The sequence below is a fragment of the Pelodiscus sinensis genome, chromosome 6 (genome assembly GCF_049634645.1).
Source record: "Pelodiscus sinensis isolate JC-2024 chromosome 6, ASM4963464v1, whole genome shotgun sequence".
NCBI classification, from domain to species: Eukaryota; Metazoa; Chordata; order Testudines; family Trionychidae; genus Pelodiscus; species Pelodiscus sinensis.
The window spans coordinates 108,337,834-108,356,315 of record NC_134716.1 but is presented as its reverse complement, the minus strand read 5'-3'; the positions used below and the strand labels follow the sequence as shown (position 1 = coordinate 108,356,315).

The following is an 18,482-nucleotide window of genomic DNA, read 5'->3' as shown; positions in this document are numbered from 1 at the left end:
CGTGATTTTAATTGTATGTATCGCATAATTTAAAAATAAACTGTTTATCGGATTGTGTAAGTAAGGGCTGGGGATAGCAAGTGATGGACAGGAGGAGACTAGAGAGGGCGGGGCTTCAAGGAAGGGGCGGGGCGGTAGATCTTCGCCTGTTCTGAGATTTAAAAAGTGATCTTGGGTGTAAAAAGGTTGGAGACCACTGATCTAATTTAATTCTATGATGATTTAGCTTTGAGCTAAGCTTCAGGCAATGTGTTTGGAGCCTGTCGTCTCCCCCAGTTGAATTTACTGGAAAAAGTAAGAAGTTCAAGGATTTCTGTTTATTTAAACTGTACAGATCTCTTTGTTTCTGAAAACATGGCAATGAGTTCAAATTTTGAGCAGGGGGGAGTGATAGTTCTGATATCATTTTCATTAGTCTCATCGCTTGAAAGCAAACTTGAATGGATTGTTTTCTCTTAGCATTTTCTAGCTCCATCAACAAAGTTTGTATATGGAAGCAGGATTGTTTCCGAAAGAATCAGCAATCTAAGTTGGCAGTATTTATTAAGAATTCCGCTTTTTAGGTATACGTGACTTTTTTTCTTTTGAGGACATCCATTTTCCAGGAAATAATACTGAATTCTCTTAACATGTTTAAAGTCTTTCATCCATTAATGCTGCCATCATTTACTAGTCCTGATGTAATTCTCCAGGAAAATACTTAATCCAATCATTTCTACTTAAATCTAAAATAAGTTTCAGTAATATGAAGTGACTTGTCAAAGTATTTCATGCTGATAAGAAAAAAAATAATTCTGTACTGTGTAAAATATCTTAAATTGTTCTGATTTGCTTTATTGGCAGATTGGCAAAATGAGGTACGTCAGCGTTCGTGACTTTAAAGGGAAAGTCCTAATTGATATTAGAGAATACTGGATGGATCAAGAAGGTGAAATGAAACCTGGAAGAAAAGGTGAACGTCTGTTTTGTGTCATTTGTTACATAATATTAAAATACATGTTGCTTAGCCTTGTTGAGGAAAGTGGAAAATCATCTAACTTGGAGAATTTTGAAAATATCAGATTCATACTTCACAGCTAAAAAAGGAAACCTTGAAACTTGTGTATATATGGTCATTCTTGATTACAATGCAAAAGTTTAATGTGCCTCAATTATACTTTTTTTCTTAACTAATAAGACTTTTTCCCATTTTAAAATATTTTACTTAGAAGGCCTTAATTTTGGGAGAAAATCAAGGCATATGCTGCAGCTCTTGTCCTTTGCCTTATCTTCTGTTCCTAAAAGTCTATTTTGGCTCTTTGCCAAAGAGGATATAGTCCATTTTTTTTTTTGTTTTTTTAGAATGGGGCATACATCTCCCTGTAACTTGGAGAATTTTAAAAATATTTAGTTGCAAAGCTAGGTTTAAATGTGACTTATCTGCCTGAAAAATGTGCTTTAAATTTTGATAATTAAAAATGAAGTTTGTGTTGCAGTGGATTGAAGTTAGGCACTATATAGCATACATCAAAACAAATCTGAATTTTATCTCTTTAGAAGCTATAGATGGTAAAGCATTAAAAAAAATCTGTAGCTTGGACTAATACCTATTTCCCCAGATAGTTTTAAGTTACCTTAGAATGGGAGATTATAAACTGCATGATAACCTATTACCAGTTTTGGAGCTGGACAGGGTTCAGTTGAGAACACTAAAGTGGAGAAACAGCTGCTTTGATACAAATTCTGCAGAAAAAATTTTGTTTAATTTTTACAGTGTTATACCAGTAAGTTATAGTACTAAACATTTTTGGGGGAAATCTACCATGTCTCCAAGATGCAAAAGTCCCATATGGGAATATTTTTGAAGAGATTCCTGTATCATTTGGACATATTAAGAAAGGATCACATGCTGTATAAGCGTGACAAAGAATGCAGGGCTTGGTAGCAAGAATGAAACAACATTTTGAAAAGTGTGCTACCCATGCCAAGGATGACATTGAAGATACTGTTTCTGTGTCAGTCTGAATATTCTGGATCTCTTGGTGAGTAATGCTAGTGTTTTTTATTACATTTTAGAAAATATATTTTAAAACAAAGTTAAATATTTCTGGGTTATTTTCCTGTGTGGGAATATAATAAGAAGCAGGGAAATTTATCTGAATAAGAGTTTGAAGATAAGTTTTTTTTTTTCCATTAAAGGTTCCATTCACTATTAATATTTAGGGAAAGACACCCTCATTCATTGTAGAATCATAAGAATACTAGAACTGGAAGGGACATCTAGAGGTCATCAAGTCGAATCCTCTCCCCTCACGGCAGAACCAAGCACCATCTATATCATAGATGTCTATCCAATCTGCTTTTAAATATCTCCAGTGATAAAGATTCCACAACCTCCTAGGCAATTTATTCCAGTGTTTAAACACCCTGACAGTTAGGAAGTTTTTCCTAATGTCCAGCATAAACCTCCCTTGCTGCAGTTTAAGCCCCTTGCTTCTTGTCCCCTCGATGGGCTTAAATTGCAGCAGCGGAGGTTTAGGTTGGACTATGGGACTGGACCATGAGAGACTATCAAAAGTGGCATAATGTAATGGAGATGCCCAGGTATCCATATTGATTTGACAGCCTTGTACAGTTGAGTTTTGAAATTGATCCAGCTATTTGGTGTGAACTAATTTAGGCAATGGATAAATGAAGTAAAACATTAACCACAAGGACGTTGAACTACTATACTGCTGGTATAAACATCATTTGAGCAAAACATGATACATTCTGTAACTTTTTTTAGTTTAAATTTCTTGAAATATCCAGTGTTATAATTCCCAGTGCAGGCTAAATCTACTGAAAGTTTGAAGCTGAAAAGCTAACCACTTTGAATTATCTGAGTACAGATAAACTGTCAGCTTATTTTAACCATCTTGGGTTGAGGCTAGGCATGAGAGATTTAATTAGACTATTTTAATTCAGGGTAAAATAGAGGTTTGACATGCAATGGCTATTCCAATTTTTTTTATCATGGCAGCGCAATTCATATTGGAAACACAACATAAACAATGACACTTTCCTCATGTCTTTTTATGGCACCATTTATTATGGAGCTATTCCTGGTGTCTTTTGCCACCTGGAGGGATGATAGTTAAGGTACATACCATCCCTGCAACACAACCATAACTTTGTAATTCATGGTTTTCTGAGGTTTAAATTTAGTCACTCTCCACATTCTGGAAAGGCACGAGGCAGCACTGGGCAGCATTATCTATTGGTCAAAGAAGTTTTCAGGAAATTAATTTTAAAATTATACAGGTGAGATGAATGACCACTTTCTGTATTGTTAGATTCATCATTACCACTATCTGATGTGCCTGGCAGCAGTAGTACAACTAAACTTGTTAGAATGCTGGTTTGATGTACAATCAAAGAAATAGCAATTTTTATCATCCAAAACAACTCTGGGATGTTTTATAGTTGGTATATCATCGTTGAAGATTGCCTGGTTGATCTATGCATCTAATTTTTCTTTCCGTTTTCTTCCAAAGAATGAGATGGTTCAAAAAATTTGACAAGGATCAGTAAACATTTCAGTGGTACCCAAAATCCAGAGTTGTAGATTTGTAAAGTATTTCTTTGGTCTAATTTGCTTTCCCGTATTATCATCTAAATTACCACTATAAATGTTAAATGATATGAATGTTGCTGCTCTGATATGTAGGTTTCAAAGCTGGAAAAGAACCACTCAAATGCATATTTGCTGATGAACTCAGTGAATTTAAACCTGTGTATTGGTAGAAATGGCTGGCCAGTCACACAGATACAGAGCTCAGAATTTTTTTTTTCCTGGAGTAGAAGCCACTGCAGGTGCACAAACGACCTCATCTAAATAGAGACTATTATTTCTAATTTCAGAAACTGATAGGGTGTAAAGGAAGTAAGAAATCTCTCATTTACAATCAATGAACGAAATCCAGGTGGCAGATGAAAGACTGCACTGAAAAAATTTCTTGAATACAGTTTCTCTTGTATATTTAGTCTGATTAAAACTGAAAAAAGAAACTTATTTTGCCATTACCTCCTGTTGATTTAACACACATCACATTGAAGCTTAGTTTCAATTGAGGCGGTGTTACTTCAGCAATTGGGAAAGCAGAGCCCAAGCACTAATGTTCCAATGTGTTGGTTTTGGTATACTCCCAACAATTTACTTGTATTGTTTCAGGCTAGGATTTTCAGTGGAACCTAATGACTTACACACCGAAATCTCATTACAATTTTGTGGGAATTAGACACTTAATTCCATAAGCCCCTTTGTAAATCCAGCTTGACTAAACAAATGTTTACTAAATCAGAAATGTAAATCACCAAATTTGTCAAACGCAAACTTTCTGAGGAAATTTGTTGGATAAAGTAAGTTGCTGCTTGAACAAGGTATGTATATTTATATGCATCACTGCAGTGCATCTGGTGTAGATACTATATTCCAATGGGGGAGAGCTCTCCTGTCAGCATAGAAAAATCACTTGTGTGGCGTAAGCTGTGTCAGTGGAAGAAGCTCTTCCTCCAGCCTACCATTGTACTCGTGAATGGTTATGTTGATGCAACTTGTGTTGATCAAGGGTGGAATATTCATGCCCACGAGTGACATAAGTGTTGCCAATTTAGGCTGTAGCGTATACATACTTAAAAACTAAGTGATTTAGTTTAAGAGGAAAGCGTTTCTTTTATCAACTGAGTGACGTTTCCTTTCAGAAATGAAACTAAAATCTAACCCTATGAATGTTGTCTTTCTGCTATTGATCTAAATTGCTTTGGCTAAAACCAGCAGTTTGAAAACCCATGCTAGAATACTTAATATTGTTAATCTTTCACCTCTGAGACAATTTGATAAATCCGTCTATATATTTTCTGATTGGAAGGGCTTGATAGTATTTTCCAGTGCAAAATTAAAAATTCAATTTCAATGAAGCTGTCAAGATTTTTTTTTTGATCTTCTCTGAAAACTTGATAAAACTACATGGCAATATGCTTAGATTAGCCGGTGTCCAAAACATGAAACTACAGGAAATCCCAGACTTCTGCCCGCCCGAGTTACAACCCCCCGCACTTACAAAAATGGTTGTAAGTGCGGAAGGGGCCGAAAACCCCCAACTTATATCCTCAGCCTGTATTTATGACGGCGCATGGCACCTATTGTAGATGAGGGTTCAATTATGATGTCCCGACTTGCAACGTTTCCCCGGATACCAATCGCATCTCAAGTCGGGGGCCGCCTGTATATAGGTAATATCTCTTCTCCCCCCACCCCCAGTTTGAGGTTCACAGTTATCTGACAACAGCAGTATTTATGCTCTTTCTTGTATACATGAATTATAATGTTGGTGCAATTTGTGTTCAGTACAGGTTGGACTGCACCCTCGGGATCTGACTGGTCCCAGATGAGGGATTTTGCTGGATAGGAGAGATCATATCTGGCCCTCCTGCTGCTGCCCCCTCCCCTCCTTCGCCATGTTTCCTGCCGCTTCCTGGCTCCCTCTGCAGCCAGTTGAGCTGCACTCTGGGCTTCCTGTTACCTCACCTAACCCTAACGCTTAACCCTTCCCCCCTCCCCCCCCGGCAGTGCAGTGTGCTCTTGCCGGCCCCCCACACAGTGTTCTGGGAATCACTGACCATGGATGTTGCCACACTGGAGTGTTCCAGTTTATAGAGGTACAACCTGTACCAAAAAGGCCTGATCTTATTTTCTTTGGGAAAACTTGTGACAGGATCCAAAGTGCTCCTAGATTGCTCTTTTAATTAATGGAAACAAAAGCCTAACCCCTTAAGTAAACAATGCGCTAAAAGTATTAAGAAACATGCATAGAGGCATGAGTAAGTTTGGCATATGTTTTACTGTTTTGTGTGGTGGGAAAGAAGAATGGTAAACACTTCTGTAACTACACTGGGTGTGCAGCAGTGGTTTTTATGCTGTTTCAGAAATACCTCTTTCTATGGTTAACATACAGATTTTAGTTTAACAGAAGATTAAGGGGTGACTATGTATATGGGAAACAAGTATTTAATAAGTGGCTCTTGATTCTAGTAGAGAAGTGTAACAATTTGATGGCTAGAATTTGAAGCATGCCAAATTCAGACAGGTGAGAGCTTAAATTTTTAACAGGGAAAGTAAGTATCAGAGTTATAGTGGATTGTACATCAGAGTTGCATTTGTAGCTTCTTGTGATTCATAACATGTGGGATGGGTTTCTACAAAAATACTGTGCTCCAATTTGAATCTTCCCATATCTAAACAGAATCGATAAACAGACTGCTTGCTTAGCCTGAAGTTAAATATAAAAATTCCAGTGAATAGTCATAAATGAGTAATTACATAAAATATCTAACACTACAGCTAACATTATAATTTATTAAAATATTGCTGACCTAGTAAAATTGTCTTGAGTTCAAATATTGTTAAAGATGTATGAAATCTTGACCGTAGTTTTCATACTGCACTAAGGATTTGTTTTTAATGCATTTCAGGTATTTCTTTAAATCCAGAACAGTGGAGCCAGCTGAAGGAACAGATTTCTGATATTGATGATGCAGTAAGAAAACTGTAAAGACAGAGCCATACAGTAATCTTTACTGTTTTAGTTGTTTTAAGCAGTCTTTTTACACATTGGCTTTTGTTTTCTAAAATATTTGTTTTCCAAGCTATTGTATATTTGGATTGCAAAACAATTTGTAAGATGAATACTTTTTTTTATGTGCATTAAAAGTGTATTCTAAGTGAGGCTATTTGTGTGTACTTTATTAAAGAAGAAAGATTTGCTTTCAACACATTGAAGAATAAAATCCAATCCTGGTAATACTTTGTAAAGCTTAGCTGTTTGTGGCCTTTTTGACTGAAATTCGTTTGCTGGTAATTGCAGCTAACAGTTTAGTCTTTTATTTTGGTTTCAGTTCAGCTAAAACATTTTCATAACTGTTAATCAGGAGACATTAAAAAACGTTTGTTTATTGCAAATATTCCTAACTTTTACATAGGACATTTTAGCTTCAATCCAAACAGTGAATAATTAAAGTATCTTTTGTAGATAATCTTAAATAGTGTCTTGGAAAATTCACCATGTTATTTGTTCTTTTGTAGGAAAGTGCATAGGTTTTTTGACATTACCTACATGAAGTATTATTCTAAACAAACATATATGATTATCCCACAATTACACTTGGATACAAGCCACATTCTTCCTTTTCATTCTTATGCAAAACATTTGACATAGAAAATATTATTAGCCTTTATTCTTAGACATGCTAGATTTTTAGTATGATATACATACATGTATATTATTGGAAGATTTTACCTCAGAATAGGATTTGATAATATTGTATTTCAAAGGTCCCTGTTTAAACAGGTAAACCAGTATCCTTGCCTTCTTTCAAGCTTTGCATTAGATTAAAATAGTTTTTGTTATCCAGAGATCAGTTACGCTAATTGGAAAGAACCCATACCCTGCCTTGATAGGGCATTCAATCGTGTTCAACAGTCTTGCCAAAGTGACTAAAACTAGGTCAGCGGTTCCCAACCGTTTCCAGATGGGGACCCATTTTGACAATTCAGGAAGACTTGGTGACGCAGGGCAATTCAAAAAAAGTGGCGCCCCTTTTGAAATGTAATGGCGACCCATATTTGGGTCCCGACCCATAGGTTTGGAAACCCTGAACTAGGCTGTTGGTGTTGAGTAAAGTGGGGTTAAAGCTGTTCTATCCAAGGTTTCAATTGGGACTAAAACTGTTCTGCTTTGTCCATATTACCTGGCCAGACCATGTGTGTGTTTGGCTTACACATGCACAGTTGTTTTAAGAAGGCCATGTTTGGTGCTGGCATTTGGCAGATCATGATTTTAGTGAATTTTACTTGAGTGTCAGCATCCTGATCTGAAGTGGTGAGGCTTTTTTCAGTAGAAGTTTAGGTAGCGTAGCTGCATCGTAACTGAAGGGAATTTTGATAGATGGCTAGTATTGAAAGAAAAAGGGAAAGCATGAAACTCTTATTACAGAGGTTATCCATAAAAATGAGGGTGAAGTTCAGTTAGTGGGCGAATTAACACAGTGAAACTTATGTTTAAGGGAGTGGTGCATGTGTGAAATTTAAAATAGCTTCCGTTCAAGAAAGAAGATAGAGACTTGAAAATAGCAATTTTGGTACTGTATATCACTGAAAGTACAACTAATGAATGCTGTATTTTCCCATATAATGTTAGTGTATTTTTCAACTTAACCTTTTTGCTATACATGTAATTTCAGAATATCTTAGTATAGTTTGATGTCTGAGTTGAGAGGAATTCATTGATATTGCAGAGGCCTGTTTTAAGTGACACACACACGCTGCCCCTGCCCTGAAGAATGTTGATCTTAGACACATGATGTATGAAGGCTGAGGACAAAGGGATGTATTTAAACAAACACTGTTTAATTTACATATGCAATGTCAGATTTTCCTCATTTGTCCTTTAGCTCAGTCATCAGTGAATGATTTCAAGTGCAACTAAGCAGAGATGATTTTGTCCCTTGTCACTTTTAATATCTCAAAGTTCCTCACCAAAGTGGTGTTTATGTGGTGGAGGGGAAGATGAGGCATATGGTAGGGGAGCAATCTCAAGGTTCCACTGTTCCTCTTCCCCCCCCCCCCCTCCCCCATCCTCTCTTGCTTGCAATGTACCTGGACCAGAAAGAATAGTAAATAAGTACTCACCAAAATTCCCCAGAGCAGTGAAGGAAACAAATTGCTGCATATCTTTACTGTCCTTATTTATGTAACTTTATTTTTTGGAAGAGTTTCTGGTCCACTGTTGCAATATTTATATCATAATTGGCTTTATAATGTGCAGATCTAGCTAGAAACTTTAACTACAGATGTCACTTGCCTTGCCTTGGTTTTCATCTGGTTGTTTTGAAGAACAGAATTGTAATTACAGGGGGAGCAATGCCATCTCTTTGCAGCTAGATTACTGAATGTCACAGCACTGGGCCTTGATATTCTTGCATGGTAACTGTGGACTAAGGCACAGTATAACAAATGTGTGTGTGTGTGTTTAGGGGAGATGAGAAGTTTAATTCTCTGGTTTTGGAAATGAATAAGAAGGCTTAATGTGGAATAGTGTTTTATTGTGGAAATAATGATGGCAGAGATTCATGGAAGCAATTATTTTTTTAACCAAGGGGTATTACTCTTATAGATTGAGTTTTTGCAGGGATTACTTGAATTCACTTGAACTACTAGTCTAATTTTACTTTAATCCCTGGTTCTGTTGTTTTATGTTTTCAAATTAATAGTTTGGTACAGGTTCATTTTACTTAACTTACATTACAAAAATAATTTTTACCTGCCAGCCCTATTTCCTTCTGAATGTCTTTGAAAGCACTGTATATTTTACTTCAGAGCCTTCCATTCCCTCACCCATCTATAGCAGTAAAATACTTTTTTATTTTTGGAAGAGCAATTGTCTTATCAATCAGCCGTTTCATGATTTAATTTAACATGCTCTGGAAAACAATGTTTCAGAACATGAAGAAAGCTGGATTGCTGAATAGCTGATGTGGAAGTAATTATTTAGCAAATAAGTGTGCCAATTACTAGGAATTTTGCATCAAGAATTACAAGTATTTAAATTTCATCAATGTACATCATAGGACTATCTTTTTTTAAACTGGAGGGATTGGATTTCACATCTAAAATATGGATATTAGCTTGCAAATGAAATAAAAATGGGTGGTTATAAGCATACTTGTGACATGAACGTATACTGGAAAGATATGTAATACTTACCTCTTCATATATTCCAGTTAAATGTGAACCAGTCAGGATAAGTATTCTGTACAAAAGAAGTTTGTACAACTGCTAAATATTAAACTTGCTACAAATCCATAAAGTCTCAATATCGAACGTTTTGCCAGAACGAGTGCTGATTGAATACCTTATAATGTACATTATCTTTATGTACAGCTATTCATTTCATTCCTATTAAAATTAAACAGATGTAGTACTACCCTTATATTGACTGTTAACAGAAATACCCCGGTAACAATACTGTCATCTGTAAACAAAAATTTGTACAAAACAATAGTTGTAATTCTAGTAACTAAAGTGTTGTTTTGTTAACCACGTGGAATGTATGTATGTTTTGTTTTGGTGGTATCTACTATGGAGATGCCGCTGGAAATATGAACCCTCCAATTGTAATTATCTTTAATGTTCAAATAAAAATTAAACATGGCATGCATGATACCAGTTTCAAGATCTGAAAAATGAATGACAGCTATAGCATATTATGATTCAAAAATTAGGGCGTTAATTACCATTTAAATGTAATCTTTAGGTTTTGAGTTGGACCATTATTAAGGCTTAAATTCTGTCACCTGAGATTGTGGAAATTATGATTTTCTGCGACCTCCATGACTTTCACAGTGGCGGGTGTAGTTGACTCCAGGGCTGTCATCTGTTCAGACACCCCACAGATCAACCATAATCACAGGATCAGCCACAGCTGCTGCTGCTGGAGTTACCTCTGGCTTGTTGCTTGAGCAGTTCCCGGGCCAGTCATACTGGCTGATGCTCAGGAGGGCCTGGGCAGTTGGCTTCAGACACAGCTTGGGCAGCAGCTGATACGGCTGGTCATATGGACTGCGTGAGTAGCAACCTGCTGATCAGAGCAGTAATGGTCCTGGGGCAGCTAGAGCAGTAGCCTCATGGGCTCCTGAAGGCCATCTGCTGAGCAATAGCTTGGGGCAGTCAAATGTGAATAGTGGTGTCCCACAAGTAGAGATTTAGTCGGGTGGTTTTGGTAAAAAGTCATGGATCGGTCACAGATTGTGAATTTTTATTTATTGCCTGTGCCCTGTCCATAACTTACTAAAAATACTCATGACTAAATCTTAAGCCTTTTCCATTATGAAGGGAACACTTCATACCTCATGCAACTATTGGTTTAGTTTGTACAGGTTGGACTTCCTTGGTCTGGCAACACTGGGACCTAAGCGGTCCTGTATGATGGACTTGCCAGACCAGAGGACGTATCCTGTCATTGGCCTCCCAACCCTTTCCATCTGCTTTCAGCCTGCTCCTGGGCCTATTGCCTCTAGGCTCAGGCTCCAGCCCACTGCCACCTGCCCAGCTAAGGCTCCTTAGCAGCTGCTGCTAGCTCTATGGCTGGCCCCAGAGCTCCATGGCTGCTGCTGGCCCTGCTACTGAAGAATCTCATGGCTGCCAGGGCTGGAGTTCCCTGCAGCATCATCCCTACCACGCCCTCCAGACCTTCCTATCTCTGGGTTCTGTGGTCCTGCAATATTTGTGGTCCTATCAGACCATGGATGTTGCCAGACCAGAGAGCTCTGATTTAAAGAGACAGTGTGTATTCTCAGGTGTTGAACGCTGCATTTGTTTTGGAAGGTTTTCCTAACAATCCAAACTGTATTTCTATAACAAGAAGTACAGTCCTGTAGAAAGCTCTGGATGCAGAATCCCAAGATATGCAGGCCCCTGCCTTTGAGTACTTTTATCAGTGTTGTTTTTCCAGGTTTGAAAAATCCATGTATGCTTGGTGAGTTGAAAATTTCTCTGTGAATTATTTTAACTACAGCAGAATCTATACTTTAAGTGTCTACTCCTTGTGCTGGTTCCTTTAAGTGTTCTTTCCCCTTATGCTTCCCTTGCAAAAAAACAAAACCAAAACCAAAAAATGAAAAAACACTAAATCTCACTGCCTTAACATTTTTATGGTCAGGATTAGTAGTTCAATATAGTGTGTTCTAGAAAAAAGATTCCAATTTTTTCATGTTTGCCTGAGTGGCCTGTAGAGAATGGATTTTCTGGTTGCATTGTCCTTCCTTAATTTTTTCTTGTAGAGCAGTCCTTGCTATGTGCCATTATTGTTTTAAATACAAGCAGCACTGAAAGTGCAGTGATGTAGTTTGAGTAGAGATCTCATGGTATGAGACCAATCAATGGAGATTTTCTTTTGTAAATTGTCCCTAGTGGAAATGTTCTGTTCTATTAAAAAAAAAATCCACTTATCCTTGTGTTCCTTTAGTGAGCAGAAGGTTGTAGTAGCAGTATCCTCCAAAGAAAGAGTCACCAAGGATCGTTTGCTGGGCAAATTCTCCATCTTTGATTATTGCTGATGCATAGTTCAGTCTTTTTGTCTTTTAGGGTTTTAATTTATTATACATTTAAAAATGTTAGCATTCTTATGTGGCCCTTGCCTGATTGGATCACAAAAGGAAAAACTGATTGGCAAGCTGCTAACAAGCTATACTTAATTTTAAAGCTAGGCAGATGGCTCTTTACAGCTAGAGAAGGACTGAAGAAACTAAAGAATTGTCAATGCCGTTCTCAGATTTCAGGGTAGACCCAATATTCATTTTCTGATTCTATTAGCTGGTGCACTATAGACTACTAGTGTTTAAAGCTGCATCAATGTTAACTCGGGGCATGTCTACACTAGGAAATTATTTTGAAATTACTAAAATTGACTTAACTCTTGATTTAACAAAATCAAAATAGTGTGTGCACACAATGGGGAAGCCTCGAAATTAGTCAGAGGCAGGCTCTGTTAATGTGGACATGTTACCTTGACTTAGAGCCACAGGAAGCACTGGGGAGTTAATTAGTTCAAATTACTCTGGGAGGTAGTTATTTCAAAAAAGTAGCACTGGAGCATCCACGCTACCTCTGTTTTTTAATAACTTTAAAAATTAGCATAAGGTAAGGGAGGCAAACTGTTGTTCTGGTGATGCACCTAAGATCTACCATTTCTATCAGGAGCTGGCCACTATCCTACTGGTGATCCCCAGGAACCCTATGGATACTTAGGAGGGTACGGGGGAAGCAGAAAGAGGAACTAACTTGGAGGAAGAAATTGTTGAAGTAGTGGAGCTCTGCCTGTCCCTCCAGGTGAATCCACAATCAGGAACTGCTCTTCACACCTAGGCTGTCTCTACATTGGCACGATTTTGTGCAAAAACATGCTGCCTGTCTCTAGTGGCCGGGAGTTCTTGCGCAAGAACACTGACATTCTAATGTGTGAAATCAGTGCTTCTTGCGCAAGAACTATGATGCTCCCGCTCAGGAATAAGCCCTCTTGCACAACTGTTCTTGCACAAGAGGCCAGTGTAGACAGGCAACATGAATTTCTTGCTCAAGAAAGCCCGATGGTTAAAAAAGCCATCGGAACTTTCTTGTGCAAGACAGCATCTACACTGGCACGGATGCTCTTGCACAAAAGCACATCTCTTGCATAAAGGCACATGCCAGTGTAGACGCTCTCTTGTGCAAATACTTTAAAGCCGTGGTCACCAACCGGTCGCTTGCGAGCTACTGGTCGATCTTGAGGCCTTGACCAGTCGCTTGCAAGGCATCCTGTAAGCCCCGCCCCCATTTCCCTCCCACCCCCCAGAAGCCCTACTACTTACATCCAGAGAAGACGGAGGTAGTGTCGGCTTCCGGTGCACGGGGGTTTGGCCCCGGGGCTTCCCGGCGCAGGGAGGGGGTTGGCGCTGGGTCAAACGCCCACGGGGCTTCCCTGCGCGGGTGGGGGGGTTGGCTCCCTGGGCAGGCACGTGCGAGGCTTTCTTGCACGGGGGGTGGGATTTGGCCCCGGAGCAAGTGCGTGCGGGCGGGGCTTCCCTCTGCGGGTGGGGGGGGGGCTGGCCCCCTGGGCAGGGGCATGTGTGTGAGGCTTTTCTGCACTGGGGGTTGGCCCCAGGGCAGGTGCACATGGGAGGCTTTCTTGCACGGGGGGTGGGATTTGGCCCCGGGGCAAGTGCGTGTGGGGCTTCCCTGTGTGTGCAGGAGGGGGGAGGTTGGCCCCCTGGGCAGGGGCCCGTGTGTGCGAGGCTTTCCTGCACGGGAGTAAGGGGGGGGTTTGGCCCTGGGGCAGGTGCGCACACGTGGGGCTTCCCTGCGCGGGTGGGGGGGTTGGTGTCCTGGGCAGGCACGTGCTCAGGGCTTCCCTGGGGGGGGGGGGTCGGCCCGGGGCAGGCATGTGCTGGTTTCTGGGGGGGGGGGAGAATGCTGGGAGGAGGGAGATGCAGGGGACTCTCTGCCTCTACTGGCATCCCACTCCCCTGTCCTCAACCACAGAATGCTGTCCCCACTCCTCTGTCCCCACTCCCGTCCCCACTCCCCGAACTCTGTCCCCTACTGCAGAATCCTGTCCTCTGCCCTCCCAGCACCCTGTTTCCTCTCCCCTGCCCCCAGCCACAGTACTCTGTCCCCACAAAATGTATAATTATAAATGCTTCATTTTAGATTTAAATAGCATGAATAAAAAACAGACCATTTCATAACTATAATGATTTTAATTATTTTCAGATTATGCGATACATACAAACTGCTTATCAGAGTAAGTAAGGAAGGACTGGGGATAGCAAGTGATGGACAGGAGGAGAATAGAGAGGGCGGGGCTTCAAGAAAGGGGAGGGGTGGTATATCTTTGCCTGTTCTGGGATTTAAAAAGTGATCTTGGGTGTAAAAAGGTTGGAGACCACTGCTTTAAAGCAAGAACTCTTGTGTTAGAGTAGTTGTGCAAGATCATGCCAATGTAGATAGAGCCCTAGGCTGTGTCTAGACTACATGCCTCTAATAACAGAGGCATGTAGATTAGGCTACCAGGCATAGGGAATGAAGTGGCGATTTAAATAATCGCTGCTTCATTTAGATTTAAATGGCTGCTGTGCTGTGCCGATCAGCTGTTTGTTGGCTCAGCAGGCTAGTCTGGACGCTCCACGGTCGACATCAAAGGCATTTGTTGACCTCCCCGGTATGCCTTGTGGGATGAAGTTTACCGGGGAGGTCGACAAATGTCTTTGATGTCAACTGTGGAGTATCCGGTTGGGCCGAGCCGACAAACAGCTGATAGGCACAGCGCAGCAGCCATTTAAATGAAGTGGCGATTATTTAAATCGCTGCTTCATTTCCCTAGGCAGAGTAAACAAATCTACATGCCTGTGACGACAGAGGCATGTAGTGTAGACATATCCCTGAAGTACAGAGCAGCTCTCAGCACTTGTTCTCTAGGAAGCAGGAGATGAGATGCAGGGTAAGTGGCTATGGCTAGTGGAGTACAGAGGTGGGTGTGAAGCAGGGGTTGGCAACCTTTCCGAGCCAAAGAGCCAAACTACATCAACATTCAGAACAAATGGCAAGCAAAGAGCCAGTATATAAGAACACCCATGAAACATTCAACTCAGACTTTATTTAATGGAACTGTTCTTCTGGGGGTGCAGTTTGTGGATGTGGGGGTGCAGGAGTCAGGGTTGGAGTGTATGAGGGGCTGGCAGTGGGAAGTAGTGCATGGGGAGTGGGGGTGCTGGGGCTGGATTACCTTACCTGGCTCGGGCTGGGTTGCTGCTTTCTTTTAGCAGTAGCTGGATGAGGGGCCTGACCAAGATCTCCATAGTTGGAGTGTGGCTTCCCCTTTTACCTGTACTGCAGCAGGAGGGGGGTTGCCACTGGTCCTTCCTGCAGCTACATGTGAGCCATGCTGGGGATAGGACACTGCAGCCAGATGGGGGCTGGGTACTTTTACTGTCTCATATTAGTGTACCAAACTTCATTTTAAATAAAGTAAAATATGAATTTATGTCCAACACAAAAGCTTTCAACATTGTCTTGATGGCACGGGTGGGGAACCTTTTTTGTGTCAGGGCTACTACCCCACAGAAATGTCAGTTGGGGACCACACATGTGAAGCAAAAAAACCCCAAAAAACCACACCCTCCAAACTCCACTGATGTAGCCCCCAGGTGGGGCACCTCACCTCCCCTGGTGTTCCTATGAGAGGGAGGGGCAGGGATGACTGAATTTCAAGGCCTTCCACCAGATTAACTCTTCTGAGGTTCCAGATTTAGTGGATTTTCTCAACGGACCCCTCCGCCCCCCCAAAAGGCTCTGTCATGGGAACAAAAATGAGGGGTCCAGTGTGCAGGACAGACCTGCCAGTGAATGGGATAGGATTGTGGGATCTGGGTGGGAGTAGAGTGTCTTCCCAGGGGGAAGAGCAGGATCAGTCTGGGGCTAGGGTGTCACGCCACTGGGAGGGTGCAGGTGGGTGTCTGGCCAGGAGAGAAGGGGCAGGTGTGGGTTGGAGGTAGGTTTCTGACCACAGGGAGGGGCCAGGAGCAGACTGGGAATAGGGTGTTGGATGGGGGGAGGGGCCAGGAGTAGGGTGTGGCTGGGTGTCTGGACAGGGGAAGGTGCAGGAGCAGGGTGTGTGTGGGTGTCTGGCTGAAGGGAGGGAGCAGGAGCAGGCTGGGAGTGCAGGGTCTTGGCATGGGGTGGGAGCGGGCAGAGTGTGAGCAGCACTTACTTGGTTTTGCACCTGTGCTGTTCTCAGGTTCCCTGTCCAGGCATGGCTTCCTGCTGCTCCATTGGCTGGATTCTGGCCAATCGAGCTGTGGGAAAAGCCTCCAAGCAGCATGTCTGTGTGCTGCTGTTCCCCCAGCCAGGAGTGGGGGGGAGAGGAATGGGGAGGGGAGTGCATGGGGAGCTATTTGTGGCTCCACTTCTTCCCCAATCACATAGTGAGGCTTGGGGCTACCTCCAGCCACCATGCACCCCCCCCACAGGAAGCCAATGCTAGTTCCAGTTTTGCAGGGGGCATGAGTCTAGGGGTCAGCACAGGCTTCCCGTTGGAGGAGGAAGGAAGTGAGGGGTGGGGCCTGTGCTCAGGCTGCCAGCTATATTTGGCTTGCGAGCCATAGATTGCTGACCCCTGGTGTAGGGTATAGAAAAGTGGGAGACTGGCTGTTTCTGAGAGCTGCACATTGTTGTTAGCTAATCCGCATGGCCAAACATGGTACTGATGGTTACAGATCTCAAGGGGAAACCTCCAGAGAGATCTCCAGGAAAGTTTCCTGAAGGTACTTCTTAATCTGCTGCTGCAGGTTCCATGGCAGTGCAGCTTTTTTCCCATCCTCCATTGCAGGACACTGCTCCATGTTATTCTGCAATCACTTGTGAAGGAACCAAAGCAGCACATAGGTGAGCTGCATATAAAGCAGGGTGAAAACTGCAAGCATGCAGTAGTTGTACCCTCATTTCCGAGCTTATCCTCAGTGAAATGTCTGATAGAATGATCCCTGCCTGTGGAAAAGTGTAGGACAATTTTAGAGTGGGTTCCCAGCAAAGTTGCACTGCAAGCCTTGCAAACACTGTTTTCTTTTGTCTGTGTGCACCTCCCTTCACCTAGCAACACTGCCTATGCTTGCAGAATAGTGGTAGAGATGTAGCCGTGTTAGTCTGGGGTAGCTGAAGCAAAATGCAGGACAATGTAGCACTTTAAAGACTAACAAGATGGTTTATTAGATGATGAGCTTTCGTGGGCCAGACCCACTTCCTCAGATCAAATAATGGAAGAAAACAGTCACAACCATATATACCAAAGGATACAATTTAAAAAAAATGAACACACATGAAAAGGACAAATCACATTACAGAACAGAAGGGGGATGGGGGGGGGAAGGAAGGTGAATGCCAGTGAGTTAATGATATTAGAGGTGGGGAAGGGGAAATGTCTGTGAGTTAATAGTATTAGAGGTGATAATTGGGGAAGCTATCTTTGTAATGTGTAAGATAGTTGGGGTCTTTGTTAAGTCCGGTGCGGAGGGTGTCGAATTTTAGCATGAATGCCAGTTCAGAGGATTCCCTTTCAAGTGCAGATTTGAATGTCTTCTGAAGTAGGATGCAGGTTAGCAGGTCATTGAGACTGTGTCCTTTCTGGTTGAAATGACAAGAAACTGTTTTCTCTTTGTGATCTTGTCTGATATCTGTTTTGTGGGCATTAATCCTTTGGCGAAGTGTCTGAGATGTTTGTCCAATGTACATAGCAGACGGACACTTTTGGCACATGATAGCATGCAGAGTTGAGTGCCTGTTAAGGCTCAGCCAGAAAGTGACTGGTATGTTGCAAAAGGTGCTTGTAAGTGAAATGTTTCTATGCTGTGATTGAATTTAACTATCTTCTGTGCATTGTCTGGTTATGCTTCAGCAGATGTATGCTTGAGGTACACACTCTGAATCCCTGCCAGTCGTCTATAAGGAGGAGGAGAAGTCACAGCAAAGATGACATATTCAGGGAGGTGCTGAACTACTCTGGAGAGAGAAGCGAACAAAATAAGTGCTGGGAAGCCAAAAAAGAAGAACCAAATGTTTTTTAGGGACATAACTGGGGGTAAAAAAAAGTAATGGAGTAGCAGAGATGCTCAAGTTTTTAATAATATTGCAGAGTGAGTAGATCCAGACTTGACCTCCCCTGCAGCAAATGTACAATTGTTGATCATGCAACCCCTCCTTTATGCCCACATATGCCTTTCTTCTTTCTGGGACTCAGGTTCCCCTTCACTCCACTCCTTCTCACAACTTTAACAAGGATAGCTGGACCTACACAAAGTTGTGAAGGTTTGTCCTAACCAAGCAAATGCGTGTTTTGGTAAGAGACTGTGCTTGATCAATAAAGGCAATGTTTAATACA

The 18,482-nt window shown here is 41.6% G+C and overlaps 1 protein-coding gene across 4 annotated transcripts in view; it reads left to right on the top strand.

Annotated features, from left to right (window-relative positions):
• SUB1 (SUB1 regulator of transcription) overlaps positions 1–18,482 on the top strand; it is a 26,399-nt gene extending 7,917 nt beyond the window's left edge. The window contains exons 4-6 of one of the 4 annotated variants that reach the window (XR_012904962.1): positions 844–952; positions 1,754–2,021; positions 6,493–6,746. Coding sequence is in view for 2 of the 4 variants with exons in the window: in XM_006116525.3 (XP_006116587.1) it covers positions 844–952; positions 6,493–6,572 (189 nt within the window). In the remaining 2 variants the exon portion in view is untranslated. Of the gene's footprint in view, positions 1–843; positions 953–1,753; positions 2,022–4,192; positions 6,002–6,492; positions 6,747–18,002 lie in introns of those variants that run through there. The other 3 variants (XR_012904963.1, XM_014570199.3, XM_006116525.3) reach the window with 3 other exon arrangements.